At 43.1% G+C, this 20,866-nt stretch overlaps 2 protein-coding genes across 4 annotated transcripts in view; both read left to right on the forward strand.

Annotated features, from left to right (window-relative positions):
- The first annotated feature begins 1,603 nt into the window (after positions 1-1,603).
- On the forward strand, positions 1,604-4,716 carry LOC118769757 (dynactin subunit 6-like). Its single transcript, XM_036517056.1, has 7 exons — positions 1,604-1,680; positions 2,207-2,271; positions 2,383-2,488; positions 2,581-2,669; positions 2,932-2,979; positions 3,251-3,393; positions 3,897-4,716. Exons 1-7 carry the CDS (start codon positions 1,649-1,651, stop codon positions 3,993-3,995), a joined length of 582 nt encoding a protein of 193 aa, XP_036372949.1. The 5' UTR covers positions 1,604-1,648; the 3' UTR covers positions 3,996-4,716.
- An 11,989-nt stretch (positions 4,717-16,705) lies between these two features.
- LOC118769970 (RNA-binding protein with multiple splicing-like) overlaps positions 16,706-20,866 on the forward strand; it is a 30,637-nt gene continuing 26,476 nt past the window's right edge. For all 3 annotated transcript variants that reach the window (XR_005004528.1, XM_036517407.1, XM_036517406.1), the window contains exon 1: positions 16,706-17,111. Coding sequence is in view for 2 of the 3 variants with exons in the window: in XM_036517407.1 (XP_036373300.1) it covers positions 17,049-17,111 (63 nt within the window). In the remaining variant the exon portion in view is untranslated. The remainder of the gene's footprint in view (positions 17,112-20,866) is intronic.

Consider the following 20,866-nt stretch of genomic DNA (forward strand, 5'->3'; position numbering starts at 1 on the left):
CTGCAACCACTCGGCTACCCGCTACCTAAGGCTTTACGCAGGACTCACACGAGCTAATCACTTCAGCTCCGCTACACTCACCCCCCTTTGACCTCCTCTGACTCCTCAGCGACCACTGGCGGCCAAGCTGTGCTTTAGCCAGTGATCCGGGTCACGGCACCAATGTAACGGGTGGTCTCTTGCGTTGTGTTTTAATGTGATGTTACGTGGGTCGGCGAGCGAGCGAGTTTCGAACCGAGGTTCTTACTGCTCGCTGCCAACCCCTTAAAGCCAGCGTCGTTGCCAGTTGAGCTAAAGGCAAATTGCCGTTAGCCTGTCGGCGACAACGCTACTTAACCAGGTCTCAGGGGGAGTGACGTAGCCGCTGCAACCACTCGGCTACCTGCTACCCGCTACCTAAGGCTTTACGCAGGACTCACACGAGCTAATCACTTCAGCTCCGCTACATAACGTTCTGGTTACAAACCCCTTAGTCTATGCACAGCCGTTCCATCATCTAGGGGTCTGCAGACTGACGTGTAGTAGCCTAGTTGGTAACATTTTGGTGCTGCTCCCTCTGAACATTTTCCATACTGGTCTGTCACAAATTATTGGATGGAAAATTTGAAGAGTACCCTGCTACACCCTACCTGATAGACTTTACCGACATTAGAACTAGTATAATAGTGTACCTGCCAGCTAGTGTAGTGTCTCTGCCAAATATAAAGGTGGTTTCATTCTGAGCAACTCATTATTGGGGAATGATTTTAGCATCCACCATCTGACATTCATACAGGAGCTCTACCGCATGGCAAATATTTTCTCCCATAATATGCCATCTCCTGAGTCCGGAAATGCTTTGATGCTGTAACAACCAATTTAAGTGAATCTCAAGTAATGGATCTCAATGGGGAGAAACTGTCACTTTCATTGCAGAGCAATTAATCTCAAAGACGGTCACCCACTCTTTCAGTTTTTCAAACCAAGATGACTGTTTCACATCTTAGTCATTTAAATTCCCTCTTATAGTGACTATGAGTTGCATGTTTAAAGGGTTTACGTCAAATGGCAAAATCCATTAGGAAGTGTAAAGATGATATGTCCACAGAGGCTAAATTAGTCACTTTTTCATGCGTGCTGTTATTAATGTGTGTGAAATTTAATGTGTGATGTACTAATAGACTACACTTTTCAATTTGCATGTATTAGTGAACACGCAGCTGCAATGTATGAATACTAGCTTTCTCTAAAATGTATACGGTGCGCATACTCACCCAACAGAAAAAAAGCATAAACTATAAAACGCAATATTGTCATGCTGTACGACTACTCATTTAATAACCCCTATTGATTTGAATGGCGGGCTTGCCCTAAATCATGTGGGAATATTTCGACAAGATCGAAAATTCTTCCTCGATTTCAGCATCAATTAGCAGTTCGTTGGAATAAGTCCTGGAAGCCTATGTTCTTTTTAATTAAACACATTTCCTAATATAGGCTACATACATCCACGGTGTTTACAGCCACTGATGTACTACCACCTGTATACAGCAGGTGGCAGCAAATGGTCATTTTATTGACGTCCTTTTCCCTTTAGGCTTGCGTAGTCAAGCAGTACTGCACAGGATTGTAAATCAATCGTCGATTCTGCTTGAGAATCGTTGTCAAGATGGCGGACGTGAAGCAAGCCGCCCAGAAAAGGTAAACTACCAGCCATAGACGCCGCTTTGTTTGCCTGTCACTCTGTTGTGTTTTATCTTGCTAAGAAAGAAAGTGATGGATGATCAGATACGAGTGGTCCGTGTTGTGGTAGTACCATAGCCCGCTAATCTAAGTCTCCCACAGCAGTTTGTTACAGCTAGCAGGCTTGCTAACTAGGGTACAACTGTTGGCGAAAACAACCGGTAACACCCACAACCGTTTGTTTACAAATTAGGTATTTGTAAAGAAACGTTGTCTATAAATATGTACCATATGAGTATATGCGGCTATAACTGTGTAGCTACTACACCATAACGTAAAGTTCAGGGAAAAAGTTGCTAACAAATACCCAAAGTGCTTTTGAGTCTGTCCTAAACAATATTCCATAAATCCATTATGCTAGCCGTGCTAACTTGCTGACAGGTGGCAACATTTTTGCAGGCTAGTTAGCTGGCTGCAAAATATTTGACAATATTTGGTATCAGTCTACGATGATCTCATTCTTCTGTCTTATGTGTCTTCCTAGTGCTAAAATCGCAGCTGGGGCAGTGGTCTGCGTTGAATGCGAAATAAGAGGTGATGTGACCATTGGTAAGTTGTTTCTTTTTCTGAGGCGTTTGTTATTTATCCAAGCAGCTATCTGGAGTGGTGCTAACGGAAGGAGAAATTGATTTCAGTGTGATGTTAATGTTACTTTTTTAGGTCCAAGGACAGTGGTCCACCCCAAGGCTCGCATCATAGCCGAGGCAGGCCCCATTGTCATCGGAGAGGGCAATTTAATCGAAGAGCAAGCTCTTATCATTAACGGGTGAGGCGTTCTGTAGCACCGAAGTCGCTTACCTCAAGCTTACTTAACCTTCCAAGAATCAATTTCAGACATGACCTGGTTTATGTTGTCAGATACCCTGAAAACATTATGCCCGATGCAGAGGGCGTGGAGCCCAAGACCATGACGATCGGAACAAACAACGTCTTTGAAGTGGGATGCAGTATCCTTTTAGTGCTGCAGATGGTGTGGGTATGGTGGTCGTCGCTCTGTTGATTGACAATGCACTGCCCATGAAGGCATGACTGCCCCACATTTTAAGGCTAGTGTCTTGAACGGTCTACAGTGTCTGAGGCTGTTCTGGCAGTGTGCACTGTTAGCACTTAGCACTGTTCAACAGTAGCATGAATATATATTAAGTTGTTTTTTTCATTTGTTGATCTCGCTGTTGAAAAAGTGTACAATCCCTTAAATGACTCATACAGCATCCCAGGCTTTGAAAATCGGGGATAACAATGTTATAGAATCCAAAGGTAAGACGAACTACATATTGCAGACCACAATTTTAACATGAATACAGTATGGGATGCATTTTACACCTTAACAGAAGGGAACATTGACCCAATCTCATGATGCTGTGCAGGAGTATTTTACTAAACTGTTGTGTTTTTTCCAGCAAATCTGTCCAACTTGTGTGTTGAATGGGTTAAGGAAGTAGAGTCACCCTTATGAATCATGGTATGGTCAGTGCTCTAATGCAGGGATGCAGATGATGTAGTAATGGCCTCTTCTCTTCTTCCTCAGCTGAGGTGGGCAGGAATGTCATCCTCACGAGCGGCTGCATCATCGGGGCCTGCTGCCAGGTGAACACCTGCGAGGTCATCCCGGAGAACACGGTCATCTACGGCTCGGGCTGCATGCGCCGGGTCCAGACGGAGAGGCCACAGGTAGGCTCCGCCCTGATGAGCTCACGCCGTGCACCACGGTGGCGGGAGGATGATGAGACACGAGGGCGCACCAAAAGTGGGTGGAGCTATCGTGTGCACTCAGTGACCCCACTGACTTGAACCAATCATAGATTTCTGCTATGAAGAGCAAAGTGGTTTGATTTGGTGAGTGGAGAGTTGGTGAGTGACAACACTCAGTCTCTCCACCTGTTATGGGATTTGTCATGCCCCAGTATCTCAGCGCTGACCCAGGCTTTTGGAGGCAGAGTGCCACTCAGGGAGATGCATGTTTGTCTTGTTATAATATTTAGTCAGGAATATGTAGAGTGCACATTTTGCAATCTTTATATCAATCATGTTGTCAAATGTAAACTACAGCACCTGATTTAAGCAGACTGATCAAATATACAAGGGAGGGATGAGGCATGTAGTTGTCCACATTGGATGGGGTGAATTTGACAGTGCAGATAGACTTAGCCATGTTTGCCCTGTGTCCTCTACAGCCGCAGAGCCTCCAGCTAGATTTCCTCATGAAGATTCTTCCTAATTACCACCACCTGAAGAAAACGGTCAAAGCAAACTCCACGCCTGCAAAAAACTAGCATTGTGTTGATCTGACTCTGAGCTCACAAAATTACCACAGAACCATGTCCAGGAAAGCCCTAGAACAGCTGGACCTGACAATGTGCAGACCTGTGATGCCTACCTTCCACTGTACAAGAGTTCACACACGAAAATTTTTCCTGTCTTAACATGACCAAATATGAGTATACGCATTTTAAAGCAACACTAAACTACAGAAGTAAACTAATATTTAACATGCTCCTTACAGTTTAGTAGGGTGACCCACTGAAGTGCACAAAATTGTATCAGGGCACAGAACTTTTCAGCCCCATTCACTCTGAAGTCTGAAAGTTACATTTCCCCTTTGCAGTGTATTTGAAGTGAAAGAATGCTTGATTTTGGACTCTCCTCAAGTGGTCAGTAGTTTCATGATCTCAGCATGAGACCGCAAAGTGTGCTGAAGTCCCTTCAGGTTCACCCCACTTGGTCTCCAATCCAATCATTCAGTGGTTTTTTGTGGACTTGATTGCTGCAAAGTTTGTTAAAGAATACTCCAAGAATTTCACACAAGCTTTATTTTCTTGATTAATGGAAGCTCACAGCTTTCCAGTGTTGATTTCTGCTACAATAAATGGGAGGTACAACACATACATTTAAACTGTTACTGTTCGGTTATAAGTTATACAGCATACGTTTATTTATTTATGTGTATTTTTCTGATGTCACTCCCCTGATGTTGAAATCATATATATTTACTGATGATAGTGCTATGTATTCTTTGAAAAAAATCCCTTGTATTTGTGCAATTTCTGCCTTAACCATTACTGTCAACATTCCACGTGTATCTTAACTAGTTAATTTAAATGAAACTGCACTTGCATTTTGTTCGAACTAAACCAATTAAAAGGTTTGAAAAAAAATCATCTGACAATATTTGAGTTAATTATTGAAGATGTGTGTCCTAACTGTTATGTTAAATGAAAAGGTAACAGATCATTTGTAGCATCTGTAGTTCAAGCAAGAAACTATGTTAAAAAACTCTCTTTGTAATTAAGGCTGTGTTAAAAAGAAATTAATTGGAGTGAGTATTTGACTAACAAAGTGAAGTAAGTGTTGCTTTTTTCATGTCTTGTTAAGTGGTTGGTTAAGTTAATGAAAATATAGCAATGAAAAGCATACTTTTAATTTTGGTTACTTTTTTAATTGAAGAATAAGAGCATTTAAAGATTTAAAACAGGCCAAGATTCTCATATATTCATATTAGCAACCTATTAACAACATGGAGCTTTTTAATTGTTGTTATTAAACAGAATTGTGTTTCATGTCTTCCATTTTATTTTTCACTTTATATCATACAGCACATGTCTGGATCACATGATCTTTGAAAATCTGAGAGAATGGATGTACTGTGTGAAGCCATTTGCCTTTACTCTTGCATTTAACAGTGTCTCCCCCTAGGTGGTGCTACCAAGTTACCCATAGAATAAACACACATTAGGGTCCTATACAGTGAGGTTTTCACTCCTGTTTGTCAATAGAAATTAGATTTAACATTAGTGTTGGTAGGTTTTATATTTCACACTTGGCAGCACCTTGTTTTCAATGATCAGAATGTTACAAAAGGACAATGCAGTTGTTGATGTCTGTCCTCTTTAATCCTGTATGTGGATAGGATTTTTACCCGTAAGGAAGCAGAAGTGATAGAGATTGAGAGATTGTACAGATGTAACAAGCCTTTTATACAAAGACACAACATCATTATTAAAACAGTCAAATATGTGTATCACATATGTGAATACATGTAATACTTCATTTTTTAATGATTAAAAACCTGTAGTACATAATGCCTCACCCTGTATTAAGGCACTTCAAAACAGTGTAGTCACTGAAGTCTTCTTTGTTATAGGTGCCTTTTGATTTTTTTTTTTTTTTTTGTTTTTTTGCATGGTATTTAAGAGCAACAGCTTGACTCTTGCACTCCACTGTGAAGCCACCAATTAGTGTTTTCATCCAGTCCTGAGTGTGTGGTGTATTCGTCTCTCCACAGCACGGTGACATTGCCACTCAGCAGCTCAAAGCACAGATCTTCACAGCGTACTGTAAAATGATTCCGGCCCCCCCGTTCGCGTGGCAGTGGGTGGTCACATGCGCGTGGTCCCCTGTGGCGTGGGTCAGGAGAGAGGCCTCTTCATTGCTCACAGTGAGGCGGGTCTAAATGAGCCTGGGCCTGGTACACCGCAGCATCTGCCTCACAGACTGCCTCTGCTCTGTGTGTGTGTGTGTGTGTGTGTGTGTGTGTGTGTGTGGGGGGGGGGGGGGGGGGGTAGTAGAGGGGGGTCCCTCCGCCAGCCCAGCTGCCCGTCGCAAGTAGGAGGGGCCCCACCAGGGTGTCGGCCCTGTTTTATCCGCTTTCCCGGTGTCGCTGCGTTTGTGTGGCCCCAACTGTGGCGAGGATGAGGGGTTTCCCTCCTCCTTTTTCTACCCTAGCGGTGTCCTCTCTCTCTCTCTCTCTCTCTCTCTCTCTCTCTCTCTCTCTCTCTCTCTCTCTCTCTCTCTCTCTCTGTCTCTCTCTCTCTCATCTGCGGTTCTCTGTTTCCGGCAGCACCACAACAAAGGGCCGCGGAGCACACCTGACGCCGTGGTCAGCTGCGGACTCAGATTCAACCGCGGAGCCCGTCTGAAACCGCTTCGGCGGAGGTCTTCCTGTTTCTCCCCTCTTAGTCATGGAGTAAGCATGTTCCAAAGCTCTGCAACCGTCTCTCGGGGAGGGGGGGAGTCCTCTTAGTCAGTCATGAGATGTAATTGCCAGAGAGCGCTTTGGCTTTGTCAGGCTGGGAAGTGATGCAGAGATTGAAATCTGCACAAAGGGAAACCAGGAATTACGGGTAAGCCAGGAAATGGCTTTGAAGCAGAGAGCTCAAAGGCCACTGAGGGCTGTTCCCTGAAAAAATCATAAAGGTGGCTTTTATAGTTGCCGTGCAACATCCACCCCTCATGTGAGCGTGAAATTCCTATGAATATTTAAAATAAAATAGTATATAGTTAAAAATGCAACATTCATACCTTCATAGGGCTGATTTGGTCATGGTTCTTTGGTCCAGCCAGGCACTTTCCTTGAATTGAATTTCTTCACAGAACAAACGCATGCATTTTGAGGTAGCTGTCCTATGATGTGTTTTAAATGCGCTTCGTCAGCAGTCTCACTCTCTCTAACTGCATATGTTTCTATTCCTGAAGGCATGGTGGTTCAGCAGGGCATTTCACAGCTGCAGGGATCCTGGGTTTGGCTCTGTCTTTATCTGTGCGGAATTTGCATGTTCCTCCCCCTGCATGTAGGTTTCCCCCAGCTCTTTTCCACTGTCTAAAGACCTGCTGTCTCTGTTAATGGCCATTTCTGACACTGCCCCATGTCTGTGTGGGTGTGTGTGTGTGTGTGTGCGCATTTGTGCTTCCAACAAAGAATTGGCGTCCCGTCCGAGCTGTGGTCTAGTCTTGCCCCCTGGGCCAGCAGGGCGTGGCTATGTCTGACCATGACCCTCTAAAGGAACAAGTAAGCCTCACAATGGATGAAGGGAGGGAGGGATGTACTCTGATAAGAGAAGAGAGAGTTGTGTGAGCCAGCACAGCGTGTGAGATAGTCTGTGACTTCCTGACACATGGATCTGAGGTGGGAGGTGAGGTGTTTATGGTGCTAGACCAGCTGAACAGTGCACGCACCAGTCTCACTATGCCACAGGGGAAATGCACCTATCTACTGAGGGCTGTCGGTAACTGTTCAGATGTGTCAGAGCATCGTCCCTTAAGGGTTTCAGTGGCCAGGGAATGTGACAATGGGCCAGACATTTCAGTGGTGGGGGGGGGGGGGGGTATGGGGGCAGCAACTTGGGATTGCATTCTCACTATTTTTTTTCAAACGGTGGTGTGACGCCAGCCATGAGCATAAGTGACAGACATGAGAGATGACAACCGCATTAGTGTAAATCGGCAGGTCCAAGCAGGAAGGCACTCATTCCTCTCTCCTTTGCAAGTAGGCACCTATGCAGGCATGAACTCTATGCTGGATCCACAGCTTTGGCCACAATTGCGTTGCACTGCGGATGCATTACATGGATCTTTGAAAACGAATTCTCTGTTTATTTTTTCGTTGTCCAAGAGAAATATTGTGAATTGTATTCCTGTATCAGCCTCACGGTGAACATTCAGGCATAGAATAACCTTGTTTGCATCATTGCAAAGATCAGATGGCAAATTTACTGGAATTTACTGGAACCAAAAAGAACCTCTTATTCAAGTCAGATGGTTGAATTAAATCAGTGATGTAATAAAATATGTTCAGTGTATACTAGGGTTGCTATTAAATATGCTTCCAGGTCAAACATCTGCAGTATGACTGCAGATGTTTGACCTGGAGTGGTCAAACAGAGTGAAGAGTGACACATATTATGCTTGGTCAGTGTCACTCTTCCTCTGCGTTGTATTAATATTTACACTATAGCCAAAGGTTTATTTCCTGGGTATGTAGTTATTTGCTGAGAGGCTAGATTCGATAAACAAGGACAACCTCTCCATATGCTGAGCAAGACCAAGAAATGCAAACCCGGGCCCCTCACAGAAGGCAGGCCTATCCCTGACCACTCTGCCTCCACGGTAATCACAACAAAGTTGAAGGTCCGCGTGTCACATTAAAAAGGCCACCAGATAGTTTGCGAAAGACAAAGGCTTTCTGACAGCTGGCCTTTGCGTCCGGCCTGGCGTTCCAGTTGGAATGTGAAAGGTGACCTACAGGATTTTGTGCCACCGCTTGCGTTTGGCCAGGAATATCTAATCTGCTCACCGCGTGAAGTCCAGCTAAAGTGAAGAACAAACTACAGGAGAGATGAGAACGGCTATTTATAGTAGAAAATGTCTGTTTCTGTTTTTTTTTTCCCTCTCTCGCTCTCTCTCCCTTTTGCTTTGGATGCAAAACATAATTGCAGTATTGGATGTTATTTTCGGTATTGTAATTTGAAGGCTTTGTCCATGTTCTACACGTGTACACATACACTGTGTGGTGTTTCAGCTGCTCGGTAAATTTCACACAGAAGAGATGATGCTATTGGAAGGTAGATGGAGCATGGACTCCAGTCTTGAGTTTAGTGGGAAGAGTATTTAGATAATCAGCACCTATCAGGACTGGCTGGTGAGCTGAGAATAGGTGGGACAGAGAGCATGCCATTAAAATGGTGATGGCCCATTTGATGCTGTCCCCAGATAAGAAGCTTAATGATTTTAGAAAGGAGCAACCACTACCCAGCTCAGTCCTTTATCTTTCATTATATCTAATGTGGCAGCATAAACAACATCCATCTAAAATCTCAAGGAACAGTTAGGTATCCACAAAGTATTCCCTGTCCCTTTATTTTTAATGTTGACATTATGAATTTGATTTGATTTTATGCTGTCATTTGCCAGAATAAATTTGATTTGATTTCAAGTAGTCATTTCCCAGTATGAATTTGATACGTATTCTTTAGTTTGGTTCATGGCCAGTATTTGGCCAGAGGCCGGAGTGGCCAGAGTTTTTACAGTTGAAAGTGGAGGGTCTGCTGGCTATTCCTGCCATATACAAAGTGGTGTTCTCAACGGTGTGATTGATCCAACTGCCTTTTTTCTGCCTTAAGTCATTCAGTGTAATTATTTAAATGCAGGTTTATGACTAGTGCTGCATTTGAAATAGTTGATCATTTGTTCTCTTTGTTGACACAAATTGTGCTATTAATCTCATTCATGTTGACTTCAACTTTCTCTTTTTTATGGGACATTTGTCACTGATCGGGTCTCGCCGAGTACTCAGCGCTAAGGACGAATTGCATTGTGGTTAGATTGAACAGGGTCTGAAGACTGGATTTTGACCTGGCGTTTTTTGAACAAAACTAGAATTCCCCAGATGTCTTCACTGTAATGGCCGGTTGCGCAAACTGGAGTTTTTTTTTTTAACAGGAAGACATAAAAAATTAGAAAACAATGGGATCAAGGGAAGATGTCATCTGAAAGACTCCTTTATTATTTTTATTGTTCTTCTCCTCACATTGTATCTTTTCTTGGCAGGTTTTCATTCCGTCTTCTCTTCTGGGTCACTTTAGAGCGACGTGATCTGACAGGGCTCTTCTCGTCAGTTCAAACCGCAGCGTGCTTCTCACAAAACCTGCGTACAAGGCTCCGGCGACAGATGCTTCAGCATCCGCGCAGCACGGCCGCTTTCGTGGAGAGAGCGACGACAGATCAAACGCGCAGACAACACAGGCCCGTCTCTGCCTTTGTACCCCTCGCCCAGCAGGCAAGCCGTTCTGCCGCACCCCCCCCCCCCCAACCCCCCGAAAATGACCCCCCTCCCAGCTCCCCCGACGCCCACTCCCAAAGCTGCTCGCAAAATGATGTCTAAGTGCCTCCGAGAACAAAAGCTTCCAGCCCAAACACAGTGATAAAAGAGGCAGCCACTGCTGCATGTGCCAGCTCCGCGATGCGCGACGTGACGGACTTGATGTTGTGCGGAAGCGTGGAAGCGTACTGTAGGCTACGCCCGCCCGTTTGGTGACGGGTCAGGACGTCTCGGTTTTTTTTTTTTTCCAGCCGAGAAGCAGCTGAGCCCGGCACCCAGCGCCTCGTGCTGAAGCGGCCGAGACGAGCCCCAGCGCAAGGAGAGACGTCCTTGAAGCGAGCGAAGGGGGCGCGAATGGCGAAACTTGAGAGCGATGTTTGCGAGGAAATGTATAACGCCTGCCTACTGCTCAGCGTACGGGCCTCGCTCTCCGTGATAGGTCTCCTTCCCCTCTCCAACCCTGACATTTGGACAGTGCTGAAAAGCATTCCGAGAGGGAATTATGATCCATTATGGGGAGCGTATGTCAACAGTACGGAGCTCGCTGCTTTAAAAAAAAAAAAAAAACAAAAACGCTTTTGCTTAAGGTGGCCCTTCTCTGTTTAACCCTTTATCTGCCCGCTGAACCTGTCAGGTTGAGTTGATCTCACGATAAGCACAAGCTGTGACCTTTGGGTTTCTGCAATAGCAAAAGGTAAAGAGTTACCAGTTATTCCGCTGGAGTTTGGGAGAAATCCGGTGGTGTTATTTTCTGCTCGGTTTGCTCTCGTGGTCTGTCGGATCAGAAACACTCATGGGCAGATGACTCCATCTTGCCTCAAAGAGTAGACACGTATTCCGCCTCATTCCTCTTCGCTCTTCGACCTATTCGCTCATGAAGGCACAGTCGCTGACCGTGCTTTCCGGCCAGAAACTACTGTCACACCATTGGAAGGTGATGATTTTTATATTTGAAATGACAGTTCAGAGCAAATATATTTATAGAAAGCCATTCTATTCTACAGTGTTATAGGAATAAACAGAATTCATGCAGGGTGTATTACGTAGTGGATAGGAAGCTGAACTCACGATCAGGTTGTTTCATGTTTGAGTACACTGAGTACAGAACATTGCTGTTGTAACCTTTACCAGCGTACTTAATGGGAAGTGCTCCAGTGAACATCCAGCTCTGTGAATGGAAATGTTGAAATGCAAACTATGTAAGCTGCCTTGCGTAAGGCCATCTTCAAAGTAATTAATAGAAATGACCACATTTATGTTTTTCCCAAAGGAGCCATTTCAGTGACTGGCACAGTCTGCTGATGCCTCAGAACAGCCCTCTCTGCTATTTGCGAGCACTGCAGCGACACCGAAAACGTGTTTGCCTTGGGGACGTGACCTTGAGGAGCTTGTACTTGGATGGTCCACTTTCTGCTCCAAATCTGCACTCTCTGCTGGTCACGTCCATCTACACCTATTCATTACTGTGTCACGCAACAAAGAAAGGTGAATCTGCACATCCTGCTTTGGGTGGCCAGTCTGTGGTGGGTCGCGGCTTTGCAGTGAACGCCCAGGCACGCTGCCTGGCTCTTTGAGGGAGGGTCCCTCTCTGTGTGGGATAACAGCCACAGGCAGCTGTGGCATATCCTTCCTTCATATCCACCCACTGCTGCCAGAGGAGAAGCTGGTTTGATAAGACCATGGACCTCCACTAGAGACTAGCAGAAATGGCTCTTTTTGACCTGTGTTGTGCGGGGCCTCTCGATCATTGCTTGTCGGTTCCTTGCGTGCTGTAGCTCCTCACAATATGGTGAAGAAGGGGAGGTAAGAGGCAGGCTTTTTTGACCTGCCTTTGCATTCCTTCTTTGGTGCTTTAACTTTGGGTGACGGTAGCGAGGAGGTAGTGATGAACATCTACTCTGCTGGCCAGGCCACAGCATGCATATGCATGATCGTGCCAGAGCCAACAGGCCTGTGTCAAAGACCCAGGACAGAAGTACAATTGCTTTCCTAAAGTCAGTCAGCAAGGAGAGCTTTTGGCTACTAAGGTTACACAGTATCCCTCCTGAATCCATTATCCTGCCCAACCAAGAACAAATCTTTGTAAGGATGCTGGATGGCTAGCTAAATTCAAACAAATGTTTGTAAAATAGTCATCAAGCTTTGTTTATAGCAACCATCTTTATTATACTTCCTCTTGTGTGTTTTTTGGGTTTCCTGGGTTTGTGTTTAAATTCCTGGCTGTAGTTCCTGGGCCATATTTCCTGGTACTGTGGCCCCAAGTGGAAAAGCAGATCTTAAAGGCCTGAAACACAATAGAAAATCAAAAGGCAAGAGGAAGTCTTGGTACTGCTGATCTAGCCCAGCAGTGGAAATGCAGCTATTGAAAATGTATGGAGTATGGAGGGTTGGGGGGACTGTGTGAAATTCAGTTTAAAACGATTCCAGTTTCACAGAAATGTAATGCTGATTTTGTATAAAGATTAACCTCTGCATCTGTCTGAATTCCTGATAGTGCAACTTTACATGTTTGTTCCTTAGAAAAGAAGGACCAACACTGCACTGGGTCCCTGCATGGTTATCACATGCAAAGCATGACTGTGCTGCATTCGTGTCATATTCGAACTTCTGGCGTACAATTTGCTGTTATCTGGCGTTTCTGCTGCAGTGAAGCTGGCAGCATTAAACAATCATAATCAAGATGATATCTTGATCCTGGAAAGGTGTTCTGATTGGTGGGCTTCATAATCATGTGCAATCATTGATGGACTATGTTTAGCTGTAGAGGCTGTGAGGATCCAAGATGGCGAGTGACAGCATTCCAGCCTCCGACATGTCACTGGCACAAAGACTATTATGCAGTAGTCAAAGTGGCTTGAGTGCATCACAGTCTATCATGAATAATCAATTTATCAAACTGACACCAGAACCTTTTCAATACATGCATATGTATTTTTATTAGTGTGTGCATTCTTCAATGTGACCCATTTCACCAACACCCCCCGCCCCTCAGTCACGCATGGGGTGGAGCGGGTGTGCGCTGAGGTCACCCATCTAATAGGCCTTATTGAAATCAGTGGAACAACAGCTGCCCCCTTCTACCCTAAACGCCAGGTGAGGTTGCGCCGAGCCAAGAGAGAAATGACAAAGCTTTCCGCATGGGCACTGAACGTGGCGCGAATCACTGGCATGTGGTCCGCTTTCTATATATAGAACTTTGGTCGCTATGTTGTGCTACTGCCTGACCAGGAGACGGCCATCTCCAAGAGCAACAGGATGCTGGGGTATGTCAGGCCATCATATGCCTGGCCGGCTTGTTCCTTTCCTAATTTAATTGCCCCTTCCTACTGAAAGCATATGAGTTGATTTTGAAGCCCTTTAGGGTGAATTGCAGTGTGGTTAATTATTGTTATAGTTCTAAACAATTCTGTCACATGTAATTTTGTGAAAACAAAGCGAATTTTGAGGGCATAGCGTTCAAAGTTCAAGCAATACTCCATTCCAGAATTTTTATGTGTGCATTTTTTATAGGTTGGCAAAAACAGCTTCTGCTCCTGTGTGTTAATTAGCTAAGGTGACCTTTTGTTCTCGGATTTATAATTGACAGAGACTAAAGTTCTTTTTGGCCACGGTGCTTGTTTTCCCCGGAGTTATGTCTGTGGTCATAAGTAGAGTCACACATCACAGCCAACTGGTGTTCGGCAATATGAAACCACATGCCAGCCATGTCCAAAGACTATAAAGGGCTAATAGCTTGTTTTCTTTCAGCATTTTCAAAAGTACACTTATTCATTACGGTGATGGTTCAGCAGCATTTGGAAATCGTTTGCATTGCACACGCTCTTTTACAGTGCTGTGCTGAGAGTCCATTCCCCAGATACATACCTACATATCTGTTACTCCTACTGGAGCACATGACTTGGAAGGTGCTTCAGCCTGAAAACATCCAGTCAGGAAAATCTGAGTTTTAGCAAACTGCTGGCTTGTGAGAGCCACAGGCAATATTCATGCAACAGTTGCCCACGACCCTTCTATATTGTTTTGCCTCCATGACAGAATATGTTCCTGTCCCCCTGCTTCAAGCCCACACCTTTGGACAAAGGGCACAACGGATGTCATGATGGATAAGTGTGGTGGATTTGAAGTGGATTGCAGCTTTACTAATAGGAATTTGTTATACAATAGAGCCATGGTGTTGTAGCTGCATCCAGAGATTAAGCCAGCCTTTAAAGCAAAATGCACACAGTTTAGCGTAGGTTTAGTACATTCCCTCACCATATTGATAGCTACAATCACATTTCCTTCATGCTACATGTGCTCTCAGGAATACTTTGCAAATACTTTGCTATGCAAAATTATTGTTTTGAATTTGAAACTGTAATATAATCACATAATGTTTGCAAGGCTGCAGGGAATATATATACATACCTTTATACCTTATAGTAATAGTAATAGTGCAAATTAAAATTAGACAGTTAATAAATGTGCAGTTTGTACATTTACATATGATTGAGGTAACTAGAGCTCCCTCTTCTTGTTCCTGACATGACCCATGCAATGAACATGTTCCTCTTTAGAAGATATTTTCAATTCAACCATGCGGAGTTCACTGCTACTTTAACCATTTCTTAGAATCAATCCATAGATGGTCCGTCTGACAATACCATTTTCAAAGACACAGCCCTAACTCTTTGTCCACAGAGTCCGTTGGAAGCATTTGTGGAGGAGGGAAGATCCTTGTTCCTTCCAGTCATGCTAAAGGAATGGATCAGGGTCAGGTCAGAGACTTGGAAACATTTCTAATGAAAATGTCTTTTTTCTTTTTTTTTGTGAACCCTTTGCTTGGTTCACAAAGGAAAAAACATTCACTATGACTCATGATTGTTTCAAGTTTGATAAGATTTAGAGGGATGGTCCATTTCTTTCAACCCCAAATTCCACTGTTTCCCTTCAAATCAGTACTGGAGACACTTTAAACTACACCTCACTCGGACATACAGGATATTATTTCATGCTCATCTCTTTGTACCTCAAAACTTGCCTAATGATGCTCAGTGTATGACTGCAAAACAAGTTTGTAATGGAACCTATAGTTTGTAAAACTGGGAATATGGTAGCACGATACTAGTAGCGGTGTGCCATAGCGGTAAGGAGCAGGGCTCTTAGCCGAAAGGTTGCGAATTCAATTCCCCACTGGGTCACAGCTGTTGTGCCCTTGGACAAGGTATTAAACCCACTATTTCCTTAGTAAATATCCAGGTGTATAAAAGGATAATATGTAAAACTGTAACCAATGTAAGTTGCTTTGGATAAGACCCCCTGCTAAATAGCATTAACATAACAGCCTAAAGAAAACAAATGTACAGCTTCAACAGTCATTATTTGTGGACTTAACATAGCTGGAATGTTTAAAGCCAAAATTCAAAACTTCCAACTAGGAGACTCTGGGTGACAGATCTCTTTCAAACAGTGGCCCGAACATTAAAAGGAGTGTGTTGATTATTTGTTATTAACCTTGGCTCAGGATTGGACCTCATCGACATGGTCTTAAAGACTATATTTTAGGAGCTTCACTTTGTGGGATTTAATGACTTGCATTTGACCAAGCTATTACTTCACTGTAGCACATTGATCCCCCTTGGTTGAACTCTCAATGAAATTATAGATGATGCCCTGGGAGATAAACATAACATTGACTGTCAGCCCAGTTACACAAGTCAAGGACACAGGAGTGACTGAGACACAGACATGTCATTTAGTTTGGTTAATACTTCATCCAACACCTCACACAATGGGCCTAAAGAAGCACTTCTGTTGAGCAATCACCTGCAGGGCTTAAAAAATTGTCCTACATTCAGCAAAGAGTAGCTGTCAACTGCCTTGCGGTAGTACAGGGAACAATACAATTTTTAATACAACAAATGATAGAGTCCTTTCCTTATCTGTTTTCTGTCAGCATAGTACCAATGAGGTTTGAACCTCCCTGTTCAGTATCATGGGAGAGGAACACACTGTTCTCCGTGGTAGTCCGGTCCAGGGATTCGAAGTTCACACAAATAAAAACTGCAATGGAGACATATTCCCATTCAGGTTTGATGTAATGAGCAGAGATCTCGAGGTAGACGCAGATTTATACCGTCCTCTCATTTTAAACACATTGCAACTACGTGGTTTTCTGTCATAAAACGCACGCTTCTTCTGGAAGTGTTTTCTTCCCCTACTGTACACCCATGTTGCAAAAAAAACTGCTTCAATAGTTTATATTCTTCATATAGCTCACTTTAAAATAAGATTCGATGCAGTGAGCGGTTTTGACCCACCCCCTGTACTAATGCCCGGCCCCCCGTGAAAGAGAAGGAAAAGATTAGTTTATGCGGGGTCTCTGACGTTGTCCATGTTGCTAATGAGAAATGCTAACATGTCCTTCCCTCTCCACTCTAACCGGAGCGGTCAGGAGATAAGGGGATAGGTGATCATCGCGCTCCACTTTGGTCATTGCAGAATTAGCTATAATTTACGCAGAAGACCGTTGTCAGACTGACTAGAGACTCACTCTGCTCCGCTAGTTATTTTTATGTTGGCATCGTGTTTTTTCTCGTACTCGTTAATGTTGACAAATTGAGAACAGCGGCATTCCCAGTGTTTTGGATTGTGCGTGGGGACCGTCTCTGCTTCTAATCGACCCTCGCAACCCATTGGATCTCGATAAATACTTGCTACAAAGACAACGTTGAACCACGTTACCCATAACAAAATGAATAGCAGCACGATTGAAAAGGAGAGCGAGTCAAATGAGTTCAATAACCACGAAGAAGAGGTAATAACTACATTTATGTTCTTATCCTTACTCGTATACTTGTGTTTAGATGTACATGGTTATTCGGTCTAGCGCATATGTCGGCGCATATGTACTGGAAATCGACTTCTAAAGTAACTTACTCCAACGAAATCAGTGCCTCATAAAATTAAGGAGGTCTCGTAAAAGCGAAGGAGGGATTGTATAACTTTTGTTTATCATGTATGCGTTATTCATGATGTTATTATAAAATTGGGTTTGTATATAGGTGTTTTCAGTCCTCTCACCGGGTCTTTTAGGCGAGTCTTTTGGGATGAACACTGTCTTTTGTAAATATGTATTATTTTTGTTGTACTTTTTTCTTGTTGAGTGACACCGTTATAAGTACTACTTTTGGGAAACAGCTCTTCAGCTGACCTGTATTCATTCATTCAAAAAGGCACATCTGTCACCTAAATAATGTAATATACACGAAAAGATTAAACAAGACCAACAAAATTCCTACAAGTATGAAAATCTTATCTTGTCCGTCAGTTGAGATGAAGAGTGAGTAATTGGATGCTTTGTTTATTGATTTTGTAGAGAGTTTTGTCCAGTTTGTTTTTAATTTCACTATCCCCCTTGTTTCCAGTGGTTTGTCATGTTTTGTAAGATCTCCAGGAATGCTTCCAAATAAATCTAAGAAGAAAGTACCATAACCCTGGCATGTCATGTACAATGTCTAAAAGTGAAAAGTGATAAAGTGAAAGGCTACTGTATTGTTTATATCATACTTAATTTTTATTGTGATTGATTAGACTGCGATTCTGAATAGATTCCTTTACAGTTCATTTTCATAACCAGCTGTACGTGTTGTGAAAAGAAAAATTAGTCAGCAATTACATCAGCACCCCCACATTTTTTCTTCATGCCAGATTGTTGGTGCTGATATAGGGTCTCTTTTTTGGGTTGTTTTTAACAATGTACTTCACTTGCCACAATTATACATGTGATAAATGTGTTCATTTTTAAGGAAAAAAGTTATCTAGCATATGTAGGCATGTTTATTTCTTTTAGAACATTTAGTTTTCATTGTTTTATAGATTTATTTTGAGATGCACACGCACATGTCTTAATTTTCCCCAGTTTCACAATTTGCAGAATATGATACACATCAGGTAACTACATTTAGAAATCCTATTCACAGGTGTTTTTAACACCATCTGACAGTGAGCACTTCAAAAGAGTATTACTTGCTAGGTAATAATAATCTTTTTGAAAGTCCCTGTGCTGTTATGACAGATGTATGTTTCCTTTCAGTCGATCTTGATGGAGGTGAAGGTTCAGTCAGTGGAAAGATGTTGAACATTCCAAATTCAGCATACAGGATTTTCAGGTGGAGAAGAATAGGGTTTCCTTCATCCAGCTGAGGTCTTTCAGACCTACTGTTTACGGAAGACCGGGCTACAGGATTAGCTAGAGTGCTTTAGATGAGGGAGGTTTATGGCCTTGGTGGAGAGCATGAGGATAACCAGGCAAGGAAAAATTCAAAGGTTTATTGAAAGACGCTTGTAAATTTTGTATTGAGTTTCAGGTCATCCCAGCTTGTGTGAGAGCTTTCAAGAGCATTTTTTCCCTGAGTGATTGTGTTTGGATTTTTGTTCTGTAGAGGCTGAAAAGATTCGTGTTCACATTCTAACTGGCAATAAAAATTGAACCATGAAGCATGTAAAATGGTGAGCTCATGACAGCTTTAAAATCAGTATTGTTTTTGTGTTTCATTTGGCTGCTAACTTGTATATGTAACTTGGAGAGGTTGGCGTTGGTTTGGTTTAGTGTGAGCTACGTTCTTATCTCTGATTTATAATGAGTATGACTTTATCCAGGGGAACCTACACTCACAAGTGCATGGGTGTGCGCAAGTAGGTACAGATGTGTCTGATCATTCAGATTTATTTATGCATTTCACAAGTGATTTCACTAGCGCAAGAAGTATTTAATTATTGCAGTGCAAATGCATTCAGTCAACCCCTAGTTGGTTCACATAACTGCTGATGTAGTGGTACAGTCTGAGTGCAAGCGTATGGTGGAACAGTGGGCTCCTTCTGACCAGGTTCTGACACTGGTGGAGAGCTCTTTTTTGAAGAGGTTAGCGAAGAGCTCTTTTTTGGTGAGTTCTGACAATAGCAAATAGATTCTAACAACAGCAAAGAGCTCCTTCGGATCAGGTTCTTACAATGGTGGAGACTTCTTTTGAGCCTAGTTGGACTTAAGTATATCTAGCCACTGGCTGGAACTCAATGGTCACATCATAGTTGTGTTTTAAGTGATACAGCTCCTAATCCAATAGCTATTCATTCATGACAGCTGTAATGTTTTGCATTGTGTGTACATACCAGAATTGATTCAAGTGGCTCTGTGGTGGGTCTGTGGATTGGTCTATTAGTGCTGCATGGAGTCCAATTCAAGTAGAAATGGGCAAATAAGATGAGGGAGAGCACAAAGGCAAAGGCAAATCCTATTGGAAGGCATGGGACATCCACTTTGTTGTCACACAGTGACACACACCAGTTAAACTGGAAAAGAAAACATGTGCACATAGGACTAGATCTCCATCTTTAACTAGTCCTGCAAGTGATTGAATAGGTTGCTGGGCATTTTGGAAAATTTACTTTGAAGCATTTGAAGCACAGATAGTCACTATTCAGTAATACCAATGTGTCCCTGTCATGCCATGTCATACAACTGTGGACCCTAGGGGTTATGGGTTATGTTTATATACATTATGTAATATATTGCATAATTCAACCTAACCTAAGACCTTTACCCACACCCTACCCCACCACTAGCCCCTGTCATAAATCAAACTCCTAACCCAACTTTTTTGGAATTATTCAAGCATGTCAAGACATTTGAGTAGCAGTAGTTTCTCTTGAAGAGGTGCTCATTCAGGCCCATTTTTTTCACAGTTTTTTTTTTTTTTTTTTGGATCCAGATCAACAGAAGTGAGGTAAATTGGTGATGGTTGTCATGCGGAACGGTTCATTATTACACATGACCTATTTGGTCTTGCCCTTAAATTAAGCTTAGTTTTTCTATTGCCTGCATAAATGCACTAAGCTGCAATGGTTAAGTAAATTCCCAGACAAAAGGAGAAATCAATATAATAACCATTAATATATTTTCTTTTTTATTAGTTTCATCACAGTCACATAATGCGATAAGGACCAAAACTGCTGTGGGTTTGAATGTAAGATGGGATAGTGCTGAACCTATGAGCAGTGCTCTGAACCCAGCATGCTTTAGTTAATATCCAGCTGTATCAATGGATAATATTTTCAGTGTAATTCGCTTTGGATAAAGGTGCCTGTTAAGCAAATAAATTCTGCAGTGCAGTTCATCAGGCTTCCTTAGGTTCAGTTCTTTAGTCATATCATGGCTCCATCTTGCCACCTATTTCTCTCAAACGGGTAAATAACCTGTTAAGACATGGCTGTGTCAGGGTTGTGCAGCAAAGTTGAAGAAACGATGAAGCCGAATGCAGCTAGAAGGGGTGTGGCCGTGGATGATGCACTGTGTAGCTTGCTGTAGTGCAAGATGGCTCACTTAGATACATCATTGGTAATAGTCTTCCTGGCAACATATCTCAGGGGTCGTCCAGGAGAGGTGACACAAGCAGGAAGTGGAGGAAACATGACAGAGCACAACTGCACCCCCCCTCCAATCCTCCATCCCCCACCCCACCTCTTCCAACCCCCCCACCATGGTTGGGATTATTTATAAAACCCCTCAGGGAA

This window comes from Megalops cyprinoides, chromosome 22, assembly GCF_013368585.1.
Source record: "Megalops cyprinoides isolate fMegCyp1 chromosome 22, fMegCyp1.pri, whole genome shotgun sequence".
Lineage (NCBI taxonomy): Eukaryota > Metazoa > Chordata > Actinopteri > Elopiformes > Megalopidae > Megalops > Megalops cyprinoides.

Bases quoted from the DNA above. Each gene is read 5' to 3' on its own strand.
- LOC118769757 (XM_036517056.1), top strand. From the start codon at position 1,649: ATGGCGGACGTGAAGCAAGCCGCCCAGAAAAG. The intron at 2,670-2,931 runs GTATCCTTTTAG...TGACTCATACAG, and splicing joins CGTCTTTGAAGTGGGATGCA to CATCCCAGGCTTTGAAAATC. The intron at 2,980-3,250 runs GTAAGACGAACT...CTTCTTCCTCAG, and splicing joins CAATGTTATAGAATCCAAAG to CTGAGGTGGGCAGGAATGTC.